Raw genomic sequence first — 21310 nt, forward strand, 5'->3', positions numbered from 1 at the left:
TGCCTCAACGTCCTTACTATCATGATTCTATGCCAGTTAGACGGGCATTTTATGCAAACACCCCTGTGTATTCTGGAAGCATGGCAACAGATTAACAAGTCCATGCTTACTCTTCTGTGATGGCAGATTATGCTCAGTGGGCACAAAAACACAAGAACCACATGGGCACAGCAATACACTTGCTAGGTGACGAAGGGGCAAGTGATACAAGCAGCCTGAGTGTGATACCAGGGAACGACTTGTCTGGATGGGATGGAGTGGTGCAATTTGTTATGAATTCTTTCTGGAATTGTCCCCCAGACAGGGTATCTCTACTATGTTGCTCTGGCTGGCTGCCCTGGAGCTTTCTGTGTAGACCAGGCTGGACTTGAACTCACAGTGATCCACCTGCCTCTGCCTCCTGAGTGCTGGGAGTACACACTACTCCTGGATGACATTCTCTAATATTTTTAGATCCCAGTTGACAGCAGGTACCCAAATCAGGAGAGCAAAGCCCTGATAACAGGACTCTTATAAAAGAAAACAAAAAGCCTGGCAGTGGTGATGTGCATTTTTAATCTCAGCACTCAGGAGGCAGAGGCAGGTGATCTCTGAGTTTGAGGGAGAGAGAACTAACAACAGGAATGCCTATGAACTGAAGATATCAAATCAGTGTGACACTTCTGTACACACGGTGGAAAGCAGAGCTGTCAAAAGGTATGACAGATGCTCCAAAATATATTTGACAGGCTCTAAAGATGAGACCTAGGGCCTTGTGCCCACCCTCTTCTAGACTGGACTGTCTCTGAGCAGACTTCCCTAAGCAGGAAGAGGATGGAGACTTTGGAGGGCAGTGGGAATGCCTCCGGGACTCAGCAGGAACTCTCAGAGCACACAACCTAACAATCCCTCCTCACCCACATGGGCAGAGATAAGACAAGCTGAGAAAAGAAATACACACTTTTATTATTCACTTGAAATAGCACATGCACTTTTAAAAATTATAACTCTTTTATTTAAACATCTCAATAGCATCTTAATTTGGTGGCAGTATAAGTACTACCAAAGACAAATGTTCTGAAAAGCATTTACAAAAATACATTGCACAAAGTCCTATCTTGCATCTTTAAAAATAAATATTCAAAATATCTCCACCCCCAAGTCCCAATTTAGTTTAATATAGGAAATTATGCTTCTGCGTGTAACCTGCAGTATGCAAAATGTGTGCATATCACCTGACCACACAGGCAGTGATGCTAACCCTACGGAGTGGGATGTGCTACTTTGGGGCACTGTATCAAGGACTGCCTGCAACATGCACTACTAAATCCCAACTCCGAGCCCCAGCAAGTGAGTTTGTGTTCTGCCAAGACCTTCTAACCTGAAACTTAACAATTCTTTATGTAAACCGTCTGAACACTTCAAGTGTCCAGATGATCAGTTATAAAGTCTGCTCACAAAATAATCTAAATATTAAATATTAATTATAACCAAATTATAACCAGTCAGGTGAGAAGGTCCAATAATGGTGCAGAGGCAAACCCAAGAGCAGCAGAAAGTGCTGCTGTGAGAAAGACCAAGAGCGACAGGCATCAGCACCACCAAATAGGGTGGCACCTTAGTGTTCCCTCTTCAGCAGAGCCTAACACAGATCAAGGACACCAGAGGGTGACATCAAGAGGTTCCTGTCCGTACTGTGAATGAATCCCACCAGTAATGACCCAGCTAAGACTCAAGAACGCCATTTATAGTGTGTGTACCCCCACTGCCCTGTTGAGTCTCGCCCTCAGCAAAAGTCCAATCCACTCCTCTGGGGAATGGTAAGAGCCCCAGCTAAGAGCAGACAGCCCAGGACATACCCAGCCTCTCCCCACCAGGGAACTTGGAAGAGGTCAGATGAAGATGGAGCAGCAGTTTTCCCTGAAAGACATGTGTGGGTTTAGCAGATGGGACTTTGCCTTCCTGACATCTAGAGGAGAGCCAATGCAGAGCTTTTGGCCTCCATGTCAGGAGCCTGGAACCTGCCAGATTCTGTTTTCTGATTTTATGCATTGAAGCAAATCCCCAAATCAAAGGGAGTGTCTAAGAACCATACATTCAAATGAATCCACAGAGCCCATCAGGCTTTTGGGCCCTGAGCACACACGCACAGCCTCAGAGGACCCAACGTGTCCTCATGACCATCACACATTTATTGAAGGGTGACAAGTTCCTATGCTCACGTGCACTCTTCTCCAAAGGGTTCCAGTGTTATGGTGTCTTTGTATATACAGACATGTACAAGGCTGGAGTGCTCTACTGGGCAGGTTCTCCATGGACTCGGAAGCGGTAGAGGCAGGTGTACTCAGGGTGGCCCCAGTTGGACAGAACCCGGAGCTCTACTATCTGGAAGGCTTGGTCAGGCCTTTCCTGAAGTCAAGGAAATAAGTTATTTTACATTAGCAGTCAGATCCTTCTTACCCCACCCCTGACCAATCCCTTGCCCTGTGGGATATGTGATGAGATGCAGCCATACCCTGACTAAACCTAGCAGGTAGTTGGGACTTAGGGCAGCATAGACTGCCTGCCATGTTTGACCTTTCACTGAGGCACAGAGCTGGACCATGGCTGATCCTCACCACCCTCTCCACATGCCTGGCCCCACAAAGACATGAATGAGGGAGGCACGATCCTTGTGCTTACCAGTGTGTGGAACATCTGGAGTGAGTCCCCTTCCTGGTCATAGGTAAACCGTCCCAGAGGCTGCCCTTCTTCCTGATACTCCGTTTCCAGTCCCTGCAATGATCATGTGTTACAGCACAGATAACAGAGTCACCACTCTAGCCCTGCTCCCCTGAGTGACAGGTCATCTCCCCTGAGAGAGGCCCTCCCTGGAGAAGTACACTGTCACTAGCTTTCTATAACCCACTATCCAAGGGCAGGTGTGGTTACTCCCACTAGGGAAACTTGCACACAGCCACACAGAGGCCAGATCAAGATGGCCATGACCATGCTCAGTACCCCCAAAGCCCAGATACCCTCATGAGACCTGTGCAGATTCTGGGTGCCCCAAGTAAGGGACATAAGCAGCATATGAGCAGCAGGTAGGCTGAAGCAGAGTGGGAAGTTCTGTGGACAGACGGTTGTCAGGGGTGAGCAACAGTGACCACCCCTGAGGCTTCCACATGACATTTAGATATGCTTAAAATGATGTGTTCTACATTAGAGAAAATATAAAGAACTTTATAATGAGAAAGGGCTTCACAGGCAATGAGTAGGTGCTAACTACAAAATGGAGAGTAACAACAGGACTCTCTGACAGTGACACACAACTAAGAAAGGTGGTGAGTTCCAGAAGCTACAAGAGAGCAATATGGTGGGGGGGGGAGGCAAACAAGCACTGTGCACAACTGCCAAAGGGCCTTAATTATGCCCTCAGGAGCATACACAATGAGACCATGTGCCTCAAGGGCTGCTGTTGTAGTTCAGTTAGCAGAGCCTTTACCTAGAAATCATCAGTAAGGAACTGGGGGCATGACTCCATTGGAGACCACCTGCCTAGACTCCCCCAGTGAGGGGCTGGGGTGTGACTCAGTGGTAGAGCACCTGCCTAGACTCCCCCAGTGAGGGGCTGGGGTGTGGCTCAGTGGTAGAGCACCTGCCTAGACTCCCCCAGTGAGGGGTTGGGGTGTGGCTCAGTGGTAGAGCACCTGCCTAGAATTCCTCAGTGAGGGGCTGGGGTGTGACTCAGTGGTAGAGCACCTGCCTAGAATTCCCCAGTTGAAGGGCTGGGGTGTGGCTCGGTGGTAGGGCACCTGCCTAGCATGCATGAGGCCCTGGGTTCCATCCTCAACAATGCAAAAGAAAAATGTACTTTATCTTTTAGCATTTTCCACTTCAGTACCTTACAGCTGTCAGAGCATAAGTGGACAGATGAAGTAATGACTACAATCCTCGAAAGTCAAGTATATCTAACTCAATCTGCTATCAGGGCACATGAACTGAACAGCAAACACACTGCCATGCTACTACTGCATTATGACATTCCTCTAATGCTGACTTAGAAGGGAAAAGGGATAGGGTCAAGGATTGCCCAGGAAAAACACTCAGAACATTAGCCTTTGGATGAATGAAACGTCTCGAAGGGTGGAAAGGAGAAGGCTGTTTCCAGGAAGCCAGCAGTGGTGCACTCACATAGACTGCGAAGTCTCTGGGGGCACTGGAGATGTTACCAGTAGGTGACAGCGTCTTTGGAATGTGTTCCATGGTGAACGTGGTTGGGTAGATCCTCATGGACAACCGCACCACCAGGTACCCCTGGGAGCCTTTGAATGCCCAGCAATTCCCTGGGTAGATGTCGGGCTAGGGAAAGAAAACAGTACTATTTAGGCTGGGACAAGTTCAACCACTCATAAGAAGCAAAGTGATTTCGCAAACCACCATGAGCAAACTCTGTGTGTTCAAGTCACTTACTCTCCCTGACCCTGAGTCTCACAGCCATGGAAACCAAAGCTGCAAAGGCAGCAGGCTTGATTGCAGGGACAACATGCTTTTTCCTCCCCATGAAGTCTTGCCAGCCACTCAGTTACCAAAAAATGCTGGTGGTCCTGAAAAGAGGTGGCCCTGCCCAGTGTCTTGGAAAACAGTTAAGACTTGGGTACTGGGGACTGGAGAGATGGCTCAGCCAGTAAGAGCACTGACTCTTCTCCCAAAGGTCCTGAGTTCAATTCCCAGCAACCACATGGTGGCTCACAACCATCTATAATCAGATCTGGTGCCCTCTTCTGGGGTGTAGGTACAAATGCAAGCAGAATACTGTATACATAATAAATAAATAAATAAAATAAATATTAAACGTTAAAAAAGACCTGGGTACTGTAGAATAAATCTATCTATCTATCTATCTATCTATCTATCTATCTATCTATCTATCTATCTATCTATCTATCTATCTATCTATCTATCTTAAACGTTAAAAAAGACCTGGGTACTGTCTATCCAAGGTGGCCTTTGGTATTGGGCCACCTCCATCCCAGGTGGCTCAGAACTGGGCTTGTCACCAGAATCAAGTCTGGATCACAGAACTGGGACACTGAGTTCCAGGAAAAGCAGAGAGGTTGATAGTCAAGATGCCAAATAGTGCACCCAGTGTGTGGAACTAGTTGCCAATGCAACTAGTCTTCCATAAAAACCAAAAGGATAGCAGAGTGGAGTAGACAGTACAGAGACCTGTCTATACCATGCTGTTTCTACCAGTCATACCTATGATGCCTTCTAATTCTCCACAGGTACAAACGAAAAGATAAAAATCATATTTTCCCAGTTTTTGAAAAAAAAAAACCCAAATATATACACTGTCTATATCCATGTAAACGGGAGAAACAAAAGGCCCAGTGTCAGTGTCAGCCAGTCAAACTTCAAAACCCAGGGCATGGAGTACTTCAGATCAGCCCGCAGTTATGAGTACCAGGGCCATACACTGTCACCTGTCAACACTACTTGCCAGACACATTTCTTTTTTTTTTTTTTTTTTTTTGGTTTTTCGAGACAGAGTTTCTCTGTGGCTTTGGAGCCTGTCCTGGAACTAGCTCTGTAGACCAGGCTGGTCTCGAACTCACAGATATCCGCCTGCCTCTACCTCCCGAGTGCTGGGATTAAAGGCGTGCGCCCCACCATCGCCTGGCCTTTTTTTTTTTTTTTTGGTTGCCAGACACATTTCAAGGTGACAGATGTCTTAATTTTCCTCAGTTCCAATCCTTGGGATAATACTCTTTTATTGCCATACAGTATAATACACCTTCCTGAATTTGGCATTTCCCATTTAACATTTGGGCCACAGATGGCTGTGGACATTAAGCTACAGATAAGGAGATTCCTGTAATCAAGAATTCAAGGTCATTTGTAATTAATAGGGAGCTGAAGTCCAAGGCTGGGCTAGAAGATTCTTTGAAAGTAGGGTGGGCTTCTGCACTAGGGGCCTCAGTCTCCAGTTTGCTGGCAACACATCACTTCCTGAATTTGGAAAGGCTGGACCTGTGTACACAGGTCAAAGGGAGACACTGGGGGCTTCACAGGAAAGTACTGCAAACTGCTTCAAACTGTGAATGCAAGGCAGCACACTGAAGTAGGTGAGTGCCCCTGACCAAGTTTTCCTTTCACCTGCGAGGCTACAGGGAAGCAGCAGTGCAGATAAGGCAGATGCTCCAAATCTGGAGACATGGTGGCTAATTCCAGTCTGCTAGGAATCATGACAGCACAGGTATGAAAGCAAGCAGGACGGTCCCTGTGGCCCTCCTATGGTGCTCTTTCCAGCTCCCCTCTGTATAGTCTCACAGCAGGACCAGGCACCCTCATGCCACCTGGGTCTCAAATCAGATGGAGAGGATGGCACAACCCAAACCCAGCAGTGCACAGACGTAAACTTGGGAGCATGGCCCCCAGTGAGGCTGCACACAGAGAATAGGGTCATAGCAGTTCTCTGTGCCCGTTTTACCTTCCTGAGGTGCTGAGAAATGCAGAGTGGCCTAAGGTGCAAGGCCCTGAGGACAACAGCTTACCTGAATCACCACACGAGGTGACTGTGAGAAGTACCACAGTGGGATCCCAAACAGGCTCAGCAGTGCCGTCTTGGTCTCATAGGTCTCGGAGCACCGAGTACTCAGGATGCTGCCACCTGGAACACAGGGACACCTGTGTTACATCTTATGGCAACATGCTGGGAAGTCAAACCTAGAGGCCAATAACACTTTTCTTTCTTTTTTTAAAGATTTATTTACTTTCATGTGCATGTATATCTGAGGGTACAAGATTCCATGGAACTAGAGTTACAAGCAGTTGTGAGCTGCCATGCAGGTGCTAGGAATTAAACCTGGGTCCTCTGGAAAAACAGCCAGTGCTCTTAACCATTGACCCACCTTTCTAGCCCCAAACAGTGCCTTTTTAAAAAAAATTACAAATATGGATATTTTGCTTGCATGAATATTTGTGCACCACATGCATGCCTGATGCCCACAGAGGCAAAAAGAGGGCTTTGGATCCTCTGGAATTGGAGTTACAGATGGTTGTGAGCCACCATATGGGTGCTGGGAATCAAACCCAGGTCCTCTGGAAAAGCAGCCAGTGCTCTCAATCACTGAGCAATCTCTCTAGGCCCCAGCACTCCTGCACCAAAGTGCTTTTAACAGCACCTGCAGCCGGGCGGTGGTGGCGCACGCCTTTAATCCCAGCACTCGGGAGGCAGAGGCAGGCGGATCTCTGTGAGTTCGAGACCAGCCTGGTCTACAGAGCTAGTTCCAGGACAGGCTCCAAAACCACAGAGAAACCCTGTCTCGAAAAACAAAAACAAAAACAAAAACAAAAAAACAGCACCTGCTTTACTTGTAAAAAGAACCTTGAACTCTTAAGGTCAGCCCGATATTTTGGTTAAAAAGTGGACTCTTTTTTTCTCCTCATCTGTGTAAGTGTAGGTATGGGTGAGAGGCCGAAAGCTGACAATCGCAGTCTTCGGTCACCCACCACCTTATTCATCGAGGCCAATCTTTCAACTGAACCCAGAATTCCCAGATTTTGGCTAGTCTCACTTGCTCTGGGCATCTTGTCTCTGCCTTCCAACCAATGATATTATAGGGCTGCTATGCTTACCCAGAATTTATGTGGGTTTTCAAATAAAATTCTGACTCTCAATTTACTTGAGCCATCTTCCCAGTCCCTGCATTTCTTTTTTAACTGATATATAAAAACACAAAAATTACTCATACCCATAAAATAAGTTCTGAAGAGTCACACACCCATCATCATCTCCACGCCTTTGGGACTGGTATATGTACTGGGATCAGGCTGAGCATACCTCAAGAACTCAGCACAGCCTCACACCTCACAGTCCAAACTGTTAACTTCACCCAGCCTAAGAAACTGGCTGTTCCCACACTAAAAAGAGACTCAGGCCACACTGAGATTCAGATTATGTGATGGCCCAGCAGCGATGGCAGCCAGGCTTATGGCCAGGCTTGAGGCTGCTCAAGTTGTGTCAGTGTCTCCACCACACTCCTCTGGGGATTTCAAAACTGCTCATTCTTTAAGAGATGGGGTCAGTCTGCACCTCACCTGCAATTCCTATTTTTAGAGTTCAGAAAGTCATTTCTGCAGGCTTGTGTAGTGGAGCCTCCTGAGCTGCCCACGCTTCCCAGTGTGGTTCACATTCTCACATTTCCAGAAAGGGCTCACAGGCCTCATGCATATGTGAGGGCTCTGTGGTTGTGACTTCCCTACCACGAAAGAGCATGCTTTGTGGAAGCAAGGCAGCTCCCATCCCGCTGTGCACTCAGTCTCAGCAACCAAACCTCAGTCCTAACACTCGGGGCTGGACCTGGGTATGAGCTGTAAATAGGCAGGCTCAGGTTACACACATCCCAAAGGGCAAATTCCCAGAAAAAATGAATACTTGGGCCTCAGTCATACTAAAAATGTGTCAGTAGCCTGCAGTGTGCACACACCATTAACCTCAGCACTCGGAAGGCAAAGGCAGGGGATCTCTGAGCCTGAGGCCACCCTCCTATACAAAGTGAGATCCAGGACAGCTAGGGCTATACAGAGAAACCCTATATTGGGAGAAGGGGAAAAAAAGTGTGACACTGTCCTGTAGGCCCACCCAAATTCCTGGTCTGGCCTTTCATGCTCATGCTAGACTCTTCTGTCGGTTACTCACCTCCAGACTCCAGAGCAAAGTCCACCATCCCAGTCTTGTCTTGGGAGTACAGCTTCAGAGCATTATTCACAATGATGTGCGCTTGCTAGCAGGCCAAAATAAAGAAGAATGACGGTTAACGATGCAAGCAAAGGCCGGGGACCTCAAATGCCTATGCTTAGGGAACACAAGCATGCTATAATTCAGTCATGGCCAATAAATGGGTGGGATGGGGCCAGGCCCCCAACACTAACTAGGGCACAATTCACAGCAGGTATCAGAGCCAGGTGTCCTGGGCACTGTCACCATCAATGGGGGTGGGGGTGGGAGGGAAGATGCATATGGCTGGAAGCTGCATAAACACAAACTAGTATATGGAGCTCTTGGAACAAAAGGATTCAGTGAATGCAAAGCTAAGCAATGCTTCCAAGTGACGACAGAGGTCATCTGTGGCAAAAGGCTAGGTACACTGTGTTCTCAGAACACTGACACCCATGTAACCATGTGTCTATTGCAGAGGCTGAACCTGTCTGCTTACTCACCGCTTCCGTGATTCCTGAAATCCCTGCCTTGTTCATGGCAGACAGGATGGCCTCAGATGTAGGGGCCTGTCCTGTCACTGTGATGTGATGTGTAATATTCTGCAGCACTTTCAGCTCAAGGTCACGTAAAAGCACCTGCAGCTCATCCTTGCTCACAAACCGAGAAGAGAGCTTCTGCAATAGCCACTCGAGGGAGCTGCCATGCTGATCTTCAGAGAACATGAGTCTCACAGTCTCTTGGATGCGGGCATCAGCCTGATGAGATGGAGAAAAGAACAGATAAGTGTGGGGCACTCCAGTAGTAAACTGCTCCAACACAGCCTCAGGTACTCCAGAAGTACATCTCTGCAATACAGGACACAACTGTGACATAACTGTCCCCTTCGTATTAAATGTAAGGATTCTTCCCGAACCACTGGCACCTTCTAAACCAACTAGGAATGGACTGGAGCACACTGCATGAAAGCCATTTATACAGTGAACTATAGAAAGGGGAGCTGGGTTTTCTGATCTCCACTGAGTCTACTCAGCAGTTCCCGCCACACAGTTCCATAGCTGAGGCCTGGGCAGGCCCCTCTCCTCACTGCTCCTATAAGCAGCTTGAGGTGTCACCAGACAGGAGGCTGACTGGGTCCCTACGTACTATATACAAACTTCTTTTGTTTCCCATGGAAACAATCAAGGGGCAAAGCACAGGAGAGGCATCCACCTACCACAAAGCTGACAGGGATCCATATCCTCAATCCTGTTCTCTGTCCCCACAAATGGCCTCATTATGCAGTCATCCTTCCTCAGTCTCCCACAACTACCTGATCCCTGCCCATCCCTGCTCATTTCCAGAAGACAATATGCCAGAGTACATCTGTAACTGGATATTAGCCAAGACTGCAGGCCTGCCAGCCCACTAGCCAGCACCCAGGACGTTTATGTAGTGAGGGGGTGTGCATTTTAACCAGCAAGTAGGAGAGAGTCCTGCCCATGCACTTTGTTGTTCCCACCTGTCATCTCTCCTCCAACCTGCTCTGGGAGCTCTTTATACACAGATGATTTATCAAACATTGCACAAATCAATGGTCTCAATGTGGCTTGTGAGGACTCCTGCCAACAAGATGTCTGCATTCTCAACAGACCCAAGGATGGTGGACCATGTAACATCTGTGATATACTGTGACACATAGATGGGCAAGTGGCAAAACATAGTTGGGGCCTACTGTGAGGACACACACACAGAATCACTCTCATAATTCCCATAATTCCAATATCTGTCAGCTGTACTGTATAATCAGAAAGAGTCAAGCAGTGAGCTCAGGTGTGAGTAATCTATGCTGTTGGGATTGGGACACTCAGGAGTCATCAATATGTGACTTGAAAACATTTACAACCCTCCAAGTATGAAGTTTGATCAGAGCATTCAGCTGGCCTGTGCTGGACTCTGGTTCATGCCCAGTAACATAAAAATAGACAAACATAGAGAGAGAGAGAGAGAGAGAGAGAGAGAGAGAGAGAGAGAGAGAGAGAGAGAGAGAGAGAGAGAGAGAGAGAGAGAGAGAGAGATATGACCCAGTAGGTAAAGATGCTGCCACTAGACCTGACCTCCTGAATTTGATCCTCAGAACCCACATGGTGGGAGAAAAAAGTTGTTCCCCAAGCTGTCCTCTGACCTCCACATACTTACATTCTTTTCCCCCACAAGACAGGGTTCCTGGAACTCAGAGATACATGCTTCTGCTTCCTCAGTGCTGACATTAAAGGCAGGTGATCATACAGCCTAGCACACTCTTACATGCTTGTGACATACATGTGGCTGCACAGTCACAAGCCCAATAAATGAAATATTTAAAACGCAATTTTTGGGGCAGTGGTAGCGCATACCTTTAATCCCATCACTGGGGAGGCAGAGGCAGGTGGATCCCTGTGAGTTCGAAGCCAGCCTGGTCTACAAGAGCTAGTTCCAGGACAGGCTCCAAAGCTACAGAGAAACCCTGTCTCAAAAAACCAAAACAAAACAAAACCAAAAAAATTAAAATGCATTTTTTTAAAGGTGGATCTGGAGAGATGGCTCAGTGGTGAAGAGCTCTTCACAAGAACTGAGACACAGATCCCACAACCACACGACAAACCATGTTCCCACAAATGTCTGTAAAGCAACTCTGAGGGGAGTACACAAAAGAGGACTTCTGGGACCTGCTGGTTTCCAATTAGGTCAAGACTCTAGACTCAGCCTCAAGAAGAGACCCTGTCTCCAAGGGAAAGGGTTTAAAATGATGGGACGTGACACCTGCTGGCTTCTTCTGGTCTCTGTTCATGTCTCTGCATCTGTCTGCACATGCAGACACATACATAAAAATCTGAAAGTTTTGAAGGCAGCCAGACAGAAACATCTTGACAAAGTCAGGCGCGAGTTTCCTAACACCAGCACTTACCTGCTCACAGCTGGTCCTCAGATGCTGCCATTCTGACAGCTGTGACTTCAGCAGGTTCAGCTCCAGTTCTAAGTGCTGCACACGGTCTAGGAGGGGCTGCTCTTCAGTTCTGCTGGAAGCCATCAACCAGGGAAGGGACAGGGGTCAGGACCCAGATGCACTCAGAGGAGGCCTCAACCCTAAACAAAGCAGCATGTCTATGTCCTCAAAATTACAAATAAGACCAGAAATGAGCTGATGTCTAGCCACAGCCCTGAGGCTGAATCTGCAGCTCCATATTCATGGGATGGACAGTGGAACTGAAGATGAGATCAGGGTATGATTAGTGACTGACCTTAAGGAGGGGATATGAGCTACCCATGAACACAGAAGCTTTGCAAGGGATGCTAACAAGCCCAGATGAAACAGGAATCTCCAAATAAATGTTCTGGATTTATACATGCATATGCCAAGTAAGGATTCACTGAACCCAGGCCTGGGAAGAGCAATGTGCACCACACTCCCACCCTATCCTGCATGCAGAGGGCCCATTAGCCGGCAAAAGCTGCTACCCAGTCACACCCACCACAGGAACTACAAAGGTTAGTACACACAAACCCAGAGGGTGCAAAGAAGATGCAGTGCTGGGGACAAGGAAAACGCTAGCAAGAAGTGGGAACAAGCAAAACTGCTGAGGGACCAGGGCTTTGCAGTGGCACAAGGACCACCAGCTTCAGGTGCAGAAAGCTTGGCAGCCACAAGATATGTGGCTGCTAGGCACCAAGGTTTAGGCTGGGCCTTAACACAGATCCTTTGAGACACTGACGAAGCCAATGAGACCAGGAACAGAGAGAGGCTCCTGGCAGAGGGAATCCTCCAAGGACATAGGTGGTTCCCTATGGCCAAGAAGGAGCCCATTATACACTGCCTGAAGAGAGACAGTGCTAAGTTCCTCAGGACCCTCTCTCCCTTGCATGGTCCCAAGAGAATACCCTCCCTCCACGAAAAAACCCCAACAGCTGGTCATTTTAGGTGGCAAGTGACATCTGAACCTTACCAGCCAGTAAATAGTTGTTCACCATGCTCCACATGGGCGGAGTACCATGGGAGACAAACTCAGAGCTCCTGAGGTCACCTACCTTCCTGCTCTCAGCTTGCTTTCTTCCAGCTCCTTCTGGATAGCCTGGGAAGCAAGGAAGACTTTGTAAACAATTACACCCTGAGTTCATAAATCATGTCTAAGTAACTTAAAACTTCACATATTGAAGAATGAAGTCTTAGCTTCTGAATGCCTGAGTAAAGGTATCAAAAAAGGTGAGTATGGTGGGCCTCTTTCTGACTCAGGTCAAGTGCATTCTGGGTTTCCTGACAAGTTGAGGCCTTGCTTCCTGCTCAGCTGAACTTTCCTGACACCAACAATCAGAAAGTAGGAGCTCATCCCAAGAGCCTGAGGGTTATTCTGCTTATCCCCACTCAGTAAAATGATGCTTTAGCTCAGTCCAGTGAGTACATAAGCATCTGCCATGTCTAGCGCCATGCTGTGCCCTAAGAATGCTTAGCCCTGACCCCACAAGTTGTATGGTCTGCAGTGCAGACCCACCTGAACACCCAGTTTGGTAGCACACAGTGAGACTCTCTCACCCACAGTGACATTATGAAAAGCATGTTCTGTGCATGTTTTTTGGCAGAGTGTCTGAGTGACACCAGAGCCTCATAGGATTCATGAGCAGGTGACTGGATTTTGAAGACAGCACAGCCACCTCTGTTCTGTCAGGCTCACAGGTCAAGCAGTTAAGCAAGAGTTGAAATGCCCAGAAAACAAAACCACAAGACACAGCTCTTTCAACTGTATAGATCAAAAGCAAGACCTTAAAACAATGCAGTCCTTGACTACAGCTCTGGAGAATATTGGTGGCCAACTGAGCTTTAATTAAAAAACTGGTTTGAGCTGGGCAGTGGTGGCAAACACCTTTAATCCTAGCACTCAGGAGGCAGAGGCAGGTGGATCTCTTACGAATTTGAGGCCAGCCTGGTCGACAGAGTGAGTTCCAGGAAAGCCAGGGATATACAGGGAAACCCTGTCTTGAAAAACCAAAAAAAGAACAAAAACAACAACAAAAAAAACCTAGTTGGGGGATAGTGAAAAGGCTCAGTGGGAGAAGGCACTTGTGCCAAGTTTGATGATCTGAGATCAATGCCAGGACACACAAAATGAAAGGTGAGAAACAACTCTGATAAGCTGTCCTCTGACTTCCACACACACTATGGCATGCAAGTGCTCTTGCCCTAGCAAGTGTGAGGCCCTGAGTTCCGCCCCCACAGGCAGGCACAGTGCGCCACCCCCATCCCCACTCCCACCCTGAGGCATACATACCCACAGTTGCTTTGGGGGGCTTCAATTACAAAGGCAAGAACAAATACCTCAGGGTTGGGGAGAGGGTTCACTGGGTAAAAGCATTTGCTGTGCAAGCATAAGGACCTGAGTTCAAAATCCCAGCACTCATGTAAAAAGTTGAGTGTGGCTGTACACGCCAGTAACATTGGTGTTGTGAGGCACAGAGAAAGAAGGCTCAGTGAGAGACCTTGTCTCAACGAAAAGAGGCAGAGTAAGAGCAGGATCCCTAAAGCCCTCCTTTGTCTCCATGCGTTCACTCCCACACATGTGCACCCAGCAAGCAAAACAAAACAAAACAAAAAGGCAGTAAAAGAATAAATACCTCAGATTTTTCTGTCAGTTTTCTAAGAATATCTTCCAAGTTGGAAAGACGCACATCATGGTCATGGTGGAAAGTCATGAAGTCCGTCTGAGAACGAAAGTGCAGAATGTACAGCTAAGAGCGCTCAGCAGGGTACACATGCCATTAGGGCAGGCCAATAATTCCTACTGCAGCTACAGCTTAGAGGTGTCATCCCTAGCCACGGCCCTATCTATCTCTGGCTGGAGGTCTCAAGCCCAAGAGAAATCATACAGTTTGTTTTGTGACCACTTCATATCTACTCACAGCTCCACTGGGCACTGTGATCTTCACAGTTCTAAAATAAAGCCCCTGTGGATAAAGATCCAGGGCACACTCATTTCCTTCTATCATCTCTCACCCATACCAAACACACACGATGTCTACACTCACTAGCAATATCCAAAAGCACTATTCACTGTAAGGTCCCATTGTGTGGTTAGGTTCCTTATTCAGAAGGTGACTAGGGCCAGCACGGTAGTGCAGGGCTGTCACCCCAGCCTTCATGAAGCAGAGGCAGAGGATTCAGAGTTGTAACCCAATGTTTCTGGGCTCAATGAGACCACAATCAACAAAAGCATCAAGTGAGATGTCTTTCCATGGGCAAAGTATAAGCACTTGCCTAGCATGCACAAGGCCCAGGATTAATTCCATTCCCAGAAAAAAAAATCTTTTTATTTGTGTTCTACTATGGATAGGAAGTAACACCTCAAAAGGCTTGTGTTGAAGGCTTGGTCCTCAGCCTGATGACCCAATCACTGAGATCACCTTACCACTGGATCAGGAGGGATCACTGGGCCAACCTACCCATAGAACAGGCAACAGATAGACTTGTTACCTGCTGACACAACTGGGCGGGGGTAGCAATGTTTGAAGGGCTTTGTTGGAGGTAATACGGCACCAGGGATGTGCCCAAAGAGCAGATCTTGTCCTGGTCCCTCCTTCTCTGCATCATTTGTGCCACGAGGTGTTTTATCACAGTGGCAAGAAGTGCACTGATAAGAGTCACCATGTAGGCCAGGTACCGAAGAAGTTTCTGGGTCTTACCTTAGCACCAAGTGGTTCTGTGGTGCCCATCTCCTGCAGGTGCTGTCCAACCACATCCTTGACCCATAGTGACAGCCCTTCCCTGCCATCATCCACTTGGTCCACCCGCATCTGGAGTTTCTGAAGCAGGACCGTCAGCTCTGCAAGTCTCTCATCGTGGTTGTGGCACTGCACACTCAAAGAGGCTACCTTCTGCCCCATGTCACTCTCCTGAGGCCACTGGGAAGCCTCATAACCAACCTGAGATGAAACCAAAAGGGATACTCCAGAACGGGGCTGTCATTCTTTCTACTTCCATGTTGGGCAAAGTAAGAAATGTTATTCATTCATACTCATAACTGAGTAATGGAATACTTATTATAATTCTGCAATTATCTGAACTATTTTAGAACATCTGAAAAGCTATAAAACTTGTGTTATTTTGTGTTTTTACAATTTTAGGGCCATGCATGGTACACGTCTTTAATTCCAATAGTTGGGAGGCAGAGACAGGTAGATCTCTGTGAGTTCTAGGCCAGCCTAGTCTACAAAATAAAAGCCTGTCTCAAAAATATTTTCCCCCTGAGGGGAAATCCAAGACTACCTGCTCACAAGTAGCATTAAAAGCTCTAAAGAACACATGCTCGTGGTACCACCAAGACCTCTCTGGTTGGTTACCTTCAGAGGTGGACTGGGGGGAAGAGGGCCAGGTCTGTGCAGGTCCTCGGGATCGCTGACCCTCTGTTCTGGCTGCATGGCCGTCCAGTTCAGCACTGGTAGGAGTGAGAGGAAGTTGCCCTGACCCCATAGGGAGAGACCAGCACCTGAAGAAAGAAGATAGCAGTGTGCACATGTACAGGCCCCAAATAGTCAGAGACTGTTTCCACACTGAAACCCGTGGACATGTACTGGTCTCTGAAAGCCATCATGCCACATCTTACCTAGTAAAAGTAGGAGTGGGAGGAGCAAGACAAAAACCTTGCATATATTTCGAAGGCACCTAAGTATAGAAAGGAAACCGTTAACTTTGGAAAGTCAGAGGTGGAGTGGCATTCTGCCCCTCCCTGTGTACATACTAAATACCCTGGTGAAGTTTTATCTACGAGGCCTGGCTACACCCACAGGAGGCCCTTTATACACGGTTTGCTAGCAATCTGAGAGGTGCTATCTGGTACCACAAGAAAGACACAAAGGCTTGAGGCCCTGTCCTGAGGGTAGCACCCACTGTGGTGAGCTGGTGCACACAGAACTCACTAGGGCACTAGCATAGGATCTGACTGAGACCTCTAGCTTTACATATATCCAGTGCGCTTAACAATAGCAGTTGCCTTTTCACCTCTGTTAATTTAAAAAAACAAAAATATGAAGGTCCATTGTAAAACATATAAAAACGTATTGATGCAGACATTGCAAATGTAAGCTGAGCTGCTATAGAGCTGCCTACAACTGGTAAAGAACAGCTGTTTACCTCCCCATGCAAACATAGGCCCCAATGCTGACAAGGCATCCTGACCTCGACACAGGAGCCCCTAACATTGACGTGAGATCTTTACATTGACAGTTTCTTACCTGGTAAGAAGAAACACATTCAGCCAAGAAATCAAAGTAACAAGTTGGTACCATCCACTCCCTAGCCACCAGAAGGTTCCAGAGGCTGCCTTCCCTACAAAACAAGAGAGCAAGTCTGAGGAAACATGCTTTATAAGCTGCTCCTAGATGAATGTTTCTGGGAAGTTGGAGGGACAAAGGCCCTCTAACTCTAGTGACCAGGGCAGGAGAACAGTGAGCAACACCAGCTACACACAGGATGAAGCAAGAGGAAGCACCATTCCATGCAGCTCAAGCCATGTATCATGGGGCTTAAGGCCCACACACCCAACACGTGACAAACAGGATGCCATGCGCCTGAAGCAGAGACAAGCATGTCACATTGGGAACCTAACATGAAGCTCTAACCTGGTCCCGTACATTTGTTTACAGCTGCCCCAAACTTTATGAGAGCACTAACACAGAAGCCACATAACCACCTGGAGCAGTAACAGCCAGCCAGAGCGCCGACCATATGGCCTCAGCCACAGACCACCCAGCAGCTCTGGTCCTGTGTAGTGCTCGAACCAAGAGGTCACCTGTGGCAGAGAAGACACGGTAGAGGGCACTGTCAGACAGACTGAAGGGGTCAGCACATACTGACAGTACAGATAGCAAGGCTGCCAGTATACTCTGACCAAACTCCCTCTGGTATCCCAGGAAGAAAACCTTGCTGTGCTCACTCGGACTCCCTCATGCACATTCTTTGTTCTGAAACAAGGTCATCTGTATCCCAGTTTGGCTTTGAACCCACCACACAGTCAAAAATGACAAAATTCCAGCCTCCCAAGTACATGAGCCATCATACTTGGCTCATTGCAGTTTTGCTTGGTTTTGTTTTTTGGAGGGAGGGTGTTGAGATAGGGTCTCACTATGTGTCCTGGCTAGCTTCAGATTCACAGGATCCACTTACTTCTACATCCCAAGTTCCCAAATGTTGGGATTAAAGGCATGTGCTACCACACTCGGCTCACCCACAGATACTTCACAGAGAGGCAGGTGCCTCTTCACCACACCCTATCAAAGGGTCTAGAAGGTGCTCATGAATGCAGAGTTCACAGTGGGAAAGTAGTCTTTTATGATGACTGACGTTCTATAGCATCACTATAGACAAGCAACAAAATGAACTTGCACTCAACCTTTCATTACATAGAACAGAAAACCTACCCCTTCTTCTTCTTGCTGACCCCCGTTTTTAGAGAAAAGGTCTTTTTATATTGCCAGACTGGCCTCAAGCGATCCTATTTGAGCCTCCTAAGCAACTACTGGTATGTGTTACCAACCAAAGGTTTGTTTTTTTTTTTTAAGTCAACTTTGCCTCATTTTTTCAAGAGTGATTACTGACTCTTACCCTAATATTAACATGCTAGCCCTGTAACCATTAAGTTGTTTGAACACAGCATATAGCAAGAGAGTGTGGCTTAAGATGATTAAAAATAAATTTTTGGGGGCTGGAGAGATGGCTCAGAGGGTAAGAGCACTGGTTGCTCTTCCAGAGGTCCCGAGTTCAATTCCCAGCAACCACATGGTGGCTCATAACCACCTGTAATGAGACCTAGTGCCTTCCTTGCCAACAGTACATTGTCTGCTTAATAAATAAATAAATAAATCTTTAAAAGTAAATAAATAAATAAATTTTTCTCATGCGCATATAGCCATTTTGCCGGCACGTGTGTCTGTGTACATGTATGCTTGGTGCCTGTGAAGGCCAGAAGAGAGTGTTGAATTCCCTGAACTACACAGTTGTTTGCCACAATGTAGGTGCTGGGAATTGGTCCTTTCAAAGAGCAGCAGCCAGTGGTCTTAACTGCGGAGCCATCTCTGTAGCCCAAAAAGATTTTTTTAAAGGGCATATTACTTTTATGTTTATTATATCTATGAGACAATTACTTGTGGAGGGTCTTTTGAGACAGCATTTCACTATACAGCTCTGGCTCTCCTGGAACTCACCATGTATAGCAAGTTGACCACAAACTTGTGGTATGATTCTCCTGCCTCTGCCTCCAGCTGAGGCAACTATTTCTGAAGCTCAGATTAAGAAACAAACAAAACCAAAAAACAGCTGACCAAGAGGTGTCCCCAAAAGGTACCTGGAAATTATAGACATGGCCTAGAAAGCACACACCCTTTACAGGTACTTCTTGGGCCTGGGCAGTAGCTGCAAGAGCTTGTGCCAATACAAGTGTCAATGAGGCCATGCTAAACAAATTCACAAAGCATTCCAAGAGATTCTGTGTCCTTTTTTCACTACTGCTATTGAGACAGGGTCTCACCATACATGTACCCTAGGCTGGCCTTGAGCGCATGCATGGTCTATAGTGCCTTGTGAACCTAGCACCACAAAGAAACCAAACAAACAAAGCAGTACTTTTGACAAGAACAAACAAACAGAACAAGGTACGAGACATAACCTGTGTAGGTGTAGAGGCGACCCATGGCCCCTGCCACCCTGTGTGGCTGGGGCAGTTGCGAGTGGGTGGCTGTGTGTGTCTGAAGGTGCTTCTTCCCCTTACAGTCATCGCCTGTGGTGTGGTGACAAGGGATGGAGTGACAGGTTAATACGCAAACCTCAATCAGAATATTGCACAGAATGTTCAAGAACCTAGGAAGCTATCACCCCAAATCACAGCTAGCATCCAGACCGGCTTATTGCTGGCCAGTGAAGCAATAAGCTAGGTGGGCTGTTCATTCTGTGATACTGGAGCCCCAGTATTACAATGGGGCTGGAACCCTCCAAGACCAGCACCACCTTGAATGAGGAAGATGTACTCACACAGGGACTCTCCGTCCACTCTGGAAAGTTCTCCGGCAGTTATCCTCCCACAGTGACCGAGATGGGCTGCAACACATGCAGAAGGGGCTAAGAAAACTCAAAGCCAGCTTGAGTGCCAGATGCCCTATAAAGCCTATAAAGCATGACTAGAGATCATGCCCCAGGAGTGTCAGAGATGCTGACGGTTCCCACCAAATAGGTGAGCATAGGCAACCAGAAGATCAGAATGCTCCAGGCTGTTAAGGTACATCAGCAATTGACAGGTAAGGACTGGTTTGCCTAAAAGGTTTCTGAAGCAAGCTGCTAAATGGCATGCAAATGAACTGGTTTTGCTTAATAAGCAAAAGTAAAAAAATTGAGTCCATTAACTTTATAATTTATTTTCAACTATGTTTGGTGCGTTTATGTATGTGTGTGTGTGTGGGGGGGGATAATACATACATTCGTGCAGATACACCCAGAGGCCAGAAGAGGGTGTCAGGTCCCTGGTACTGGAGCTATAAGAGGGTATAAGCCTCCAATGTGGGTGCTGGGAACCCAACTGAGGCTTTCCACAGGAGCAAAAAGTACCCTTAATTGCTGAGACAGTACTCAAGCCCCCACCCCTACTTTTTAAAAACTTACAAAAAAAAAGAACCTTTTACTTTGAAAATATTAAATTTGGGCCAGTGAGATGGCTCAGAAGGTAAAGCACTTGCCATGAGTCTGAAGGAGAAAAAACAACTTCACAAAGTTATCCCCTGATCTCCATGAATACCTATACATACAATAATAAACTCCTAAAGTCTAAATCCTGACCAATCTTCAGAGCGCCAAACTGCACACAGGTCCCATCAACACTTGACAAGCTCAGAGGAAGAAGACCCACAGAGCAGCTACAAGAGAGCAGCATGGAGAATGCAGGAGATGCAGTGAAGAGCCTCAGAAGAAGCAGGGCTTCCTCCACCTTGAAAGCAGGATTTGGTGGAGAAAGGAGAAAAAATATTTAAATACCTTCTGACCCATGGCTCTTTGTCTCATAGCTTTGTGATTCATAAGCTCTGGATTCATAGCCTTTCAATTTGTAAGTGTCTGATTCAAAACTGAACTTCATTAAAACCACTTGAAAAAGTTGAACTATGAATGATGCAAAGGACGAGGAGGTATACTTGGCCAGCCACAGAGTCCTATCCAGGTAAAAGGATGCACCGCCTAGTGGAAAACCATGAACACACACACGTCATTTCTTCCCACAGACTTATCCACCCTATGAACCAGATGGCCAAATTGTCGTTTTCAAAAAAAGCCAAGTTGTAAAGCATTTTGAAACTGTACACTTGGAAGAAGACCACCTGAGAAGAACATCCACCAGGGAGTGAGTCAGAACTGTCGAGGAAGCGCAGTGGTGGTCTCCCCGTAAGTGGGACAGTGGGTGAGCACTACAGGTCCCCCTATGAGGATGCAGAGCCACGGAGGCACAGACTGAAGGCTCTCTGGCTCCCACAGTGGCTGAGCTTGAAAAAACTTTTCAGTGAGCCTAGCATGTAGAGGGAAGTGCCCTAAGTCATGTCTTCATGTTCTTGGAAGCATTTCTTCATAAGAAAAGTATGGAGTCGGGCTGGAGA

General features: G+C 47.1%; 1 protein-coding gene across 12 annotated transcripts in view; it reads right to left on the reverse strand.

The window, feature by feature from the left end:
• Window positions 1–924: 924 nt before the first annotated feature.
• Window positions 925–21310, reverse strand: part of Sun1 (Sad1 and UNC84 domain containing 1) — a 49207-nt gene continuing 28821 nt past the window's right edge. For 3 of the 12 annotated variants that reach the window (XM_075974890.1, XM_075974826.1, XM_075974856.1), the window contains exons 7-23: window positions 20700–20897; window positions 19707–19772; window positions 19345–19455; window positions 17374–17472; window positions 16916–17009; window positions 16288–16346; window positions 16025–16170; window positions 15368–15607; window positions 14303–14389; window positions 12725–12768; window positions 11607–11718; window positions 9184–9438; window positions 8663–8747; window positions 6516–6631; window positions 4153–4320; window positions 2662–2754; window positions 925–2388 (exon numbers count right to left, since the gene is read on the reverse strand). In XM_075974890.1, the coding sequence (XP_075831005.1) occupies window positions 2275–2388; window positions 2662–2754; window positions 4153–4320; window positions 6516–6631; window positions 8663–8747; window positions 9184–9438; window positions 11607–11718; window positions 12725–12768; window positions 14303–14389; window positions 15368–15607; window positions 16025–16170; window positions 16288–16346; window positions 16916–17009; window positions 17374–17472; window positions 19345–19455; window positions 19707–19772; window positions 20700–20897 (2087 nt within the window). In that variant the 3' untranslated portion in view covers window positions 925–2274. The remainder of the gene's footprint in view (window positions 2389–2661; window positions 2755–4152; window positions 4321–6515; window positions 6632–8662; window positions 8748–9183; window positions 9439–11606; window positions 11719–12724; window positions 12769–14302; window positions 14390–15367; window positions 15608–16024; window positions 16171–16287; window positions 16347–16915; window positions 17010–17373; window positions 17473–19344; window positions 19456–19706; window positions 19773–20699; window positions 20898–21310) is intronic. The other 9 variants (XM_075974870.1, XM_075974878.1, XM_075974884.1 and 6 more) reach the window with 5 other exon arrangements.

Source organism: Microtus pennsylvanicus, chromosome 1 (assembly GCF_037038515.1).
Source record: "Microtus pennsylvanicus isolate mMicPen1 chromosome 1, mMicPen1.hap1, whole genome shotgun sequence".
Taxonomy (NCBI): domain Eukaryota; kingdom Metazoa; phylum Chordata; class Mammalia; order Rodentia; family Cricetidae; genus Microtus; species Microtus pennsylvanicus.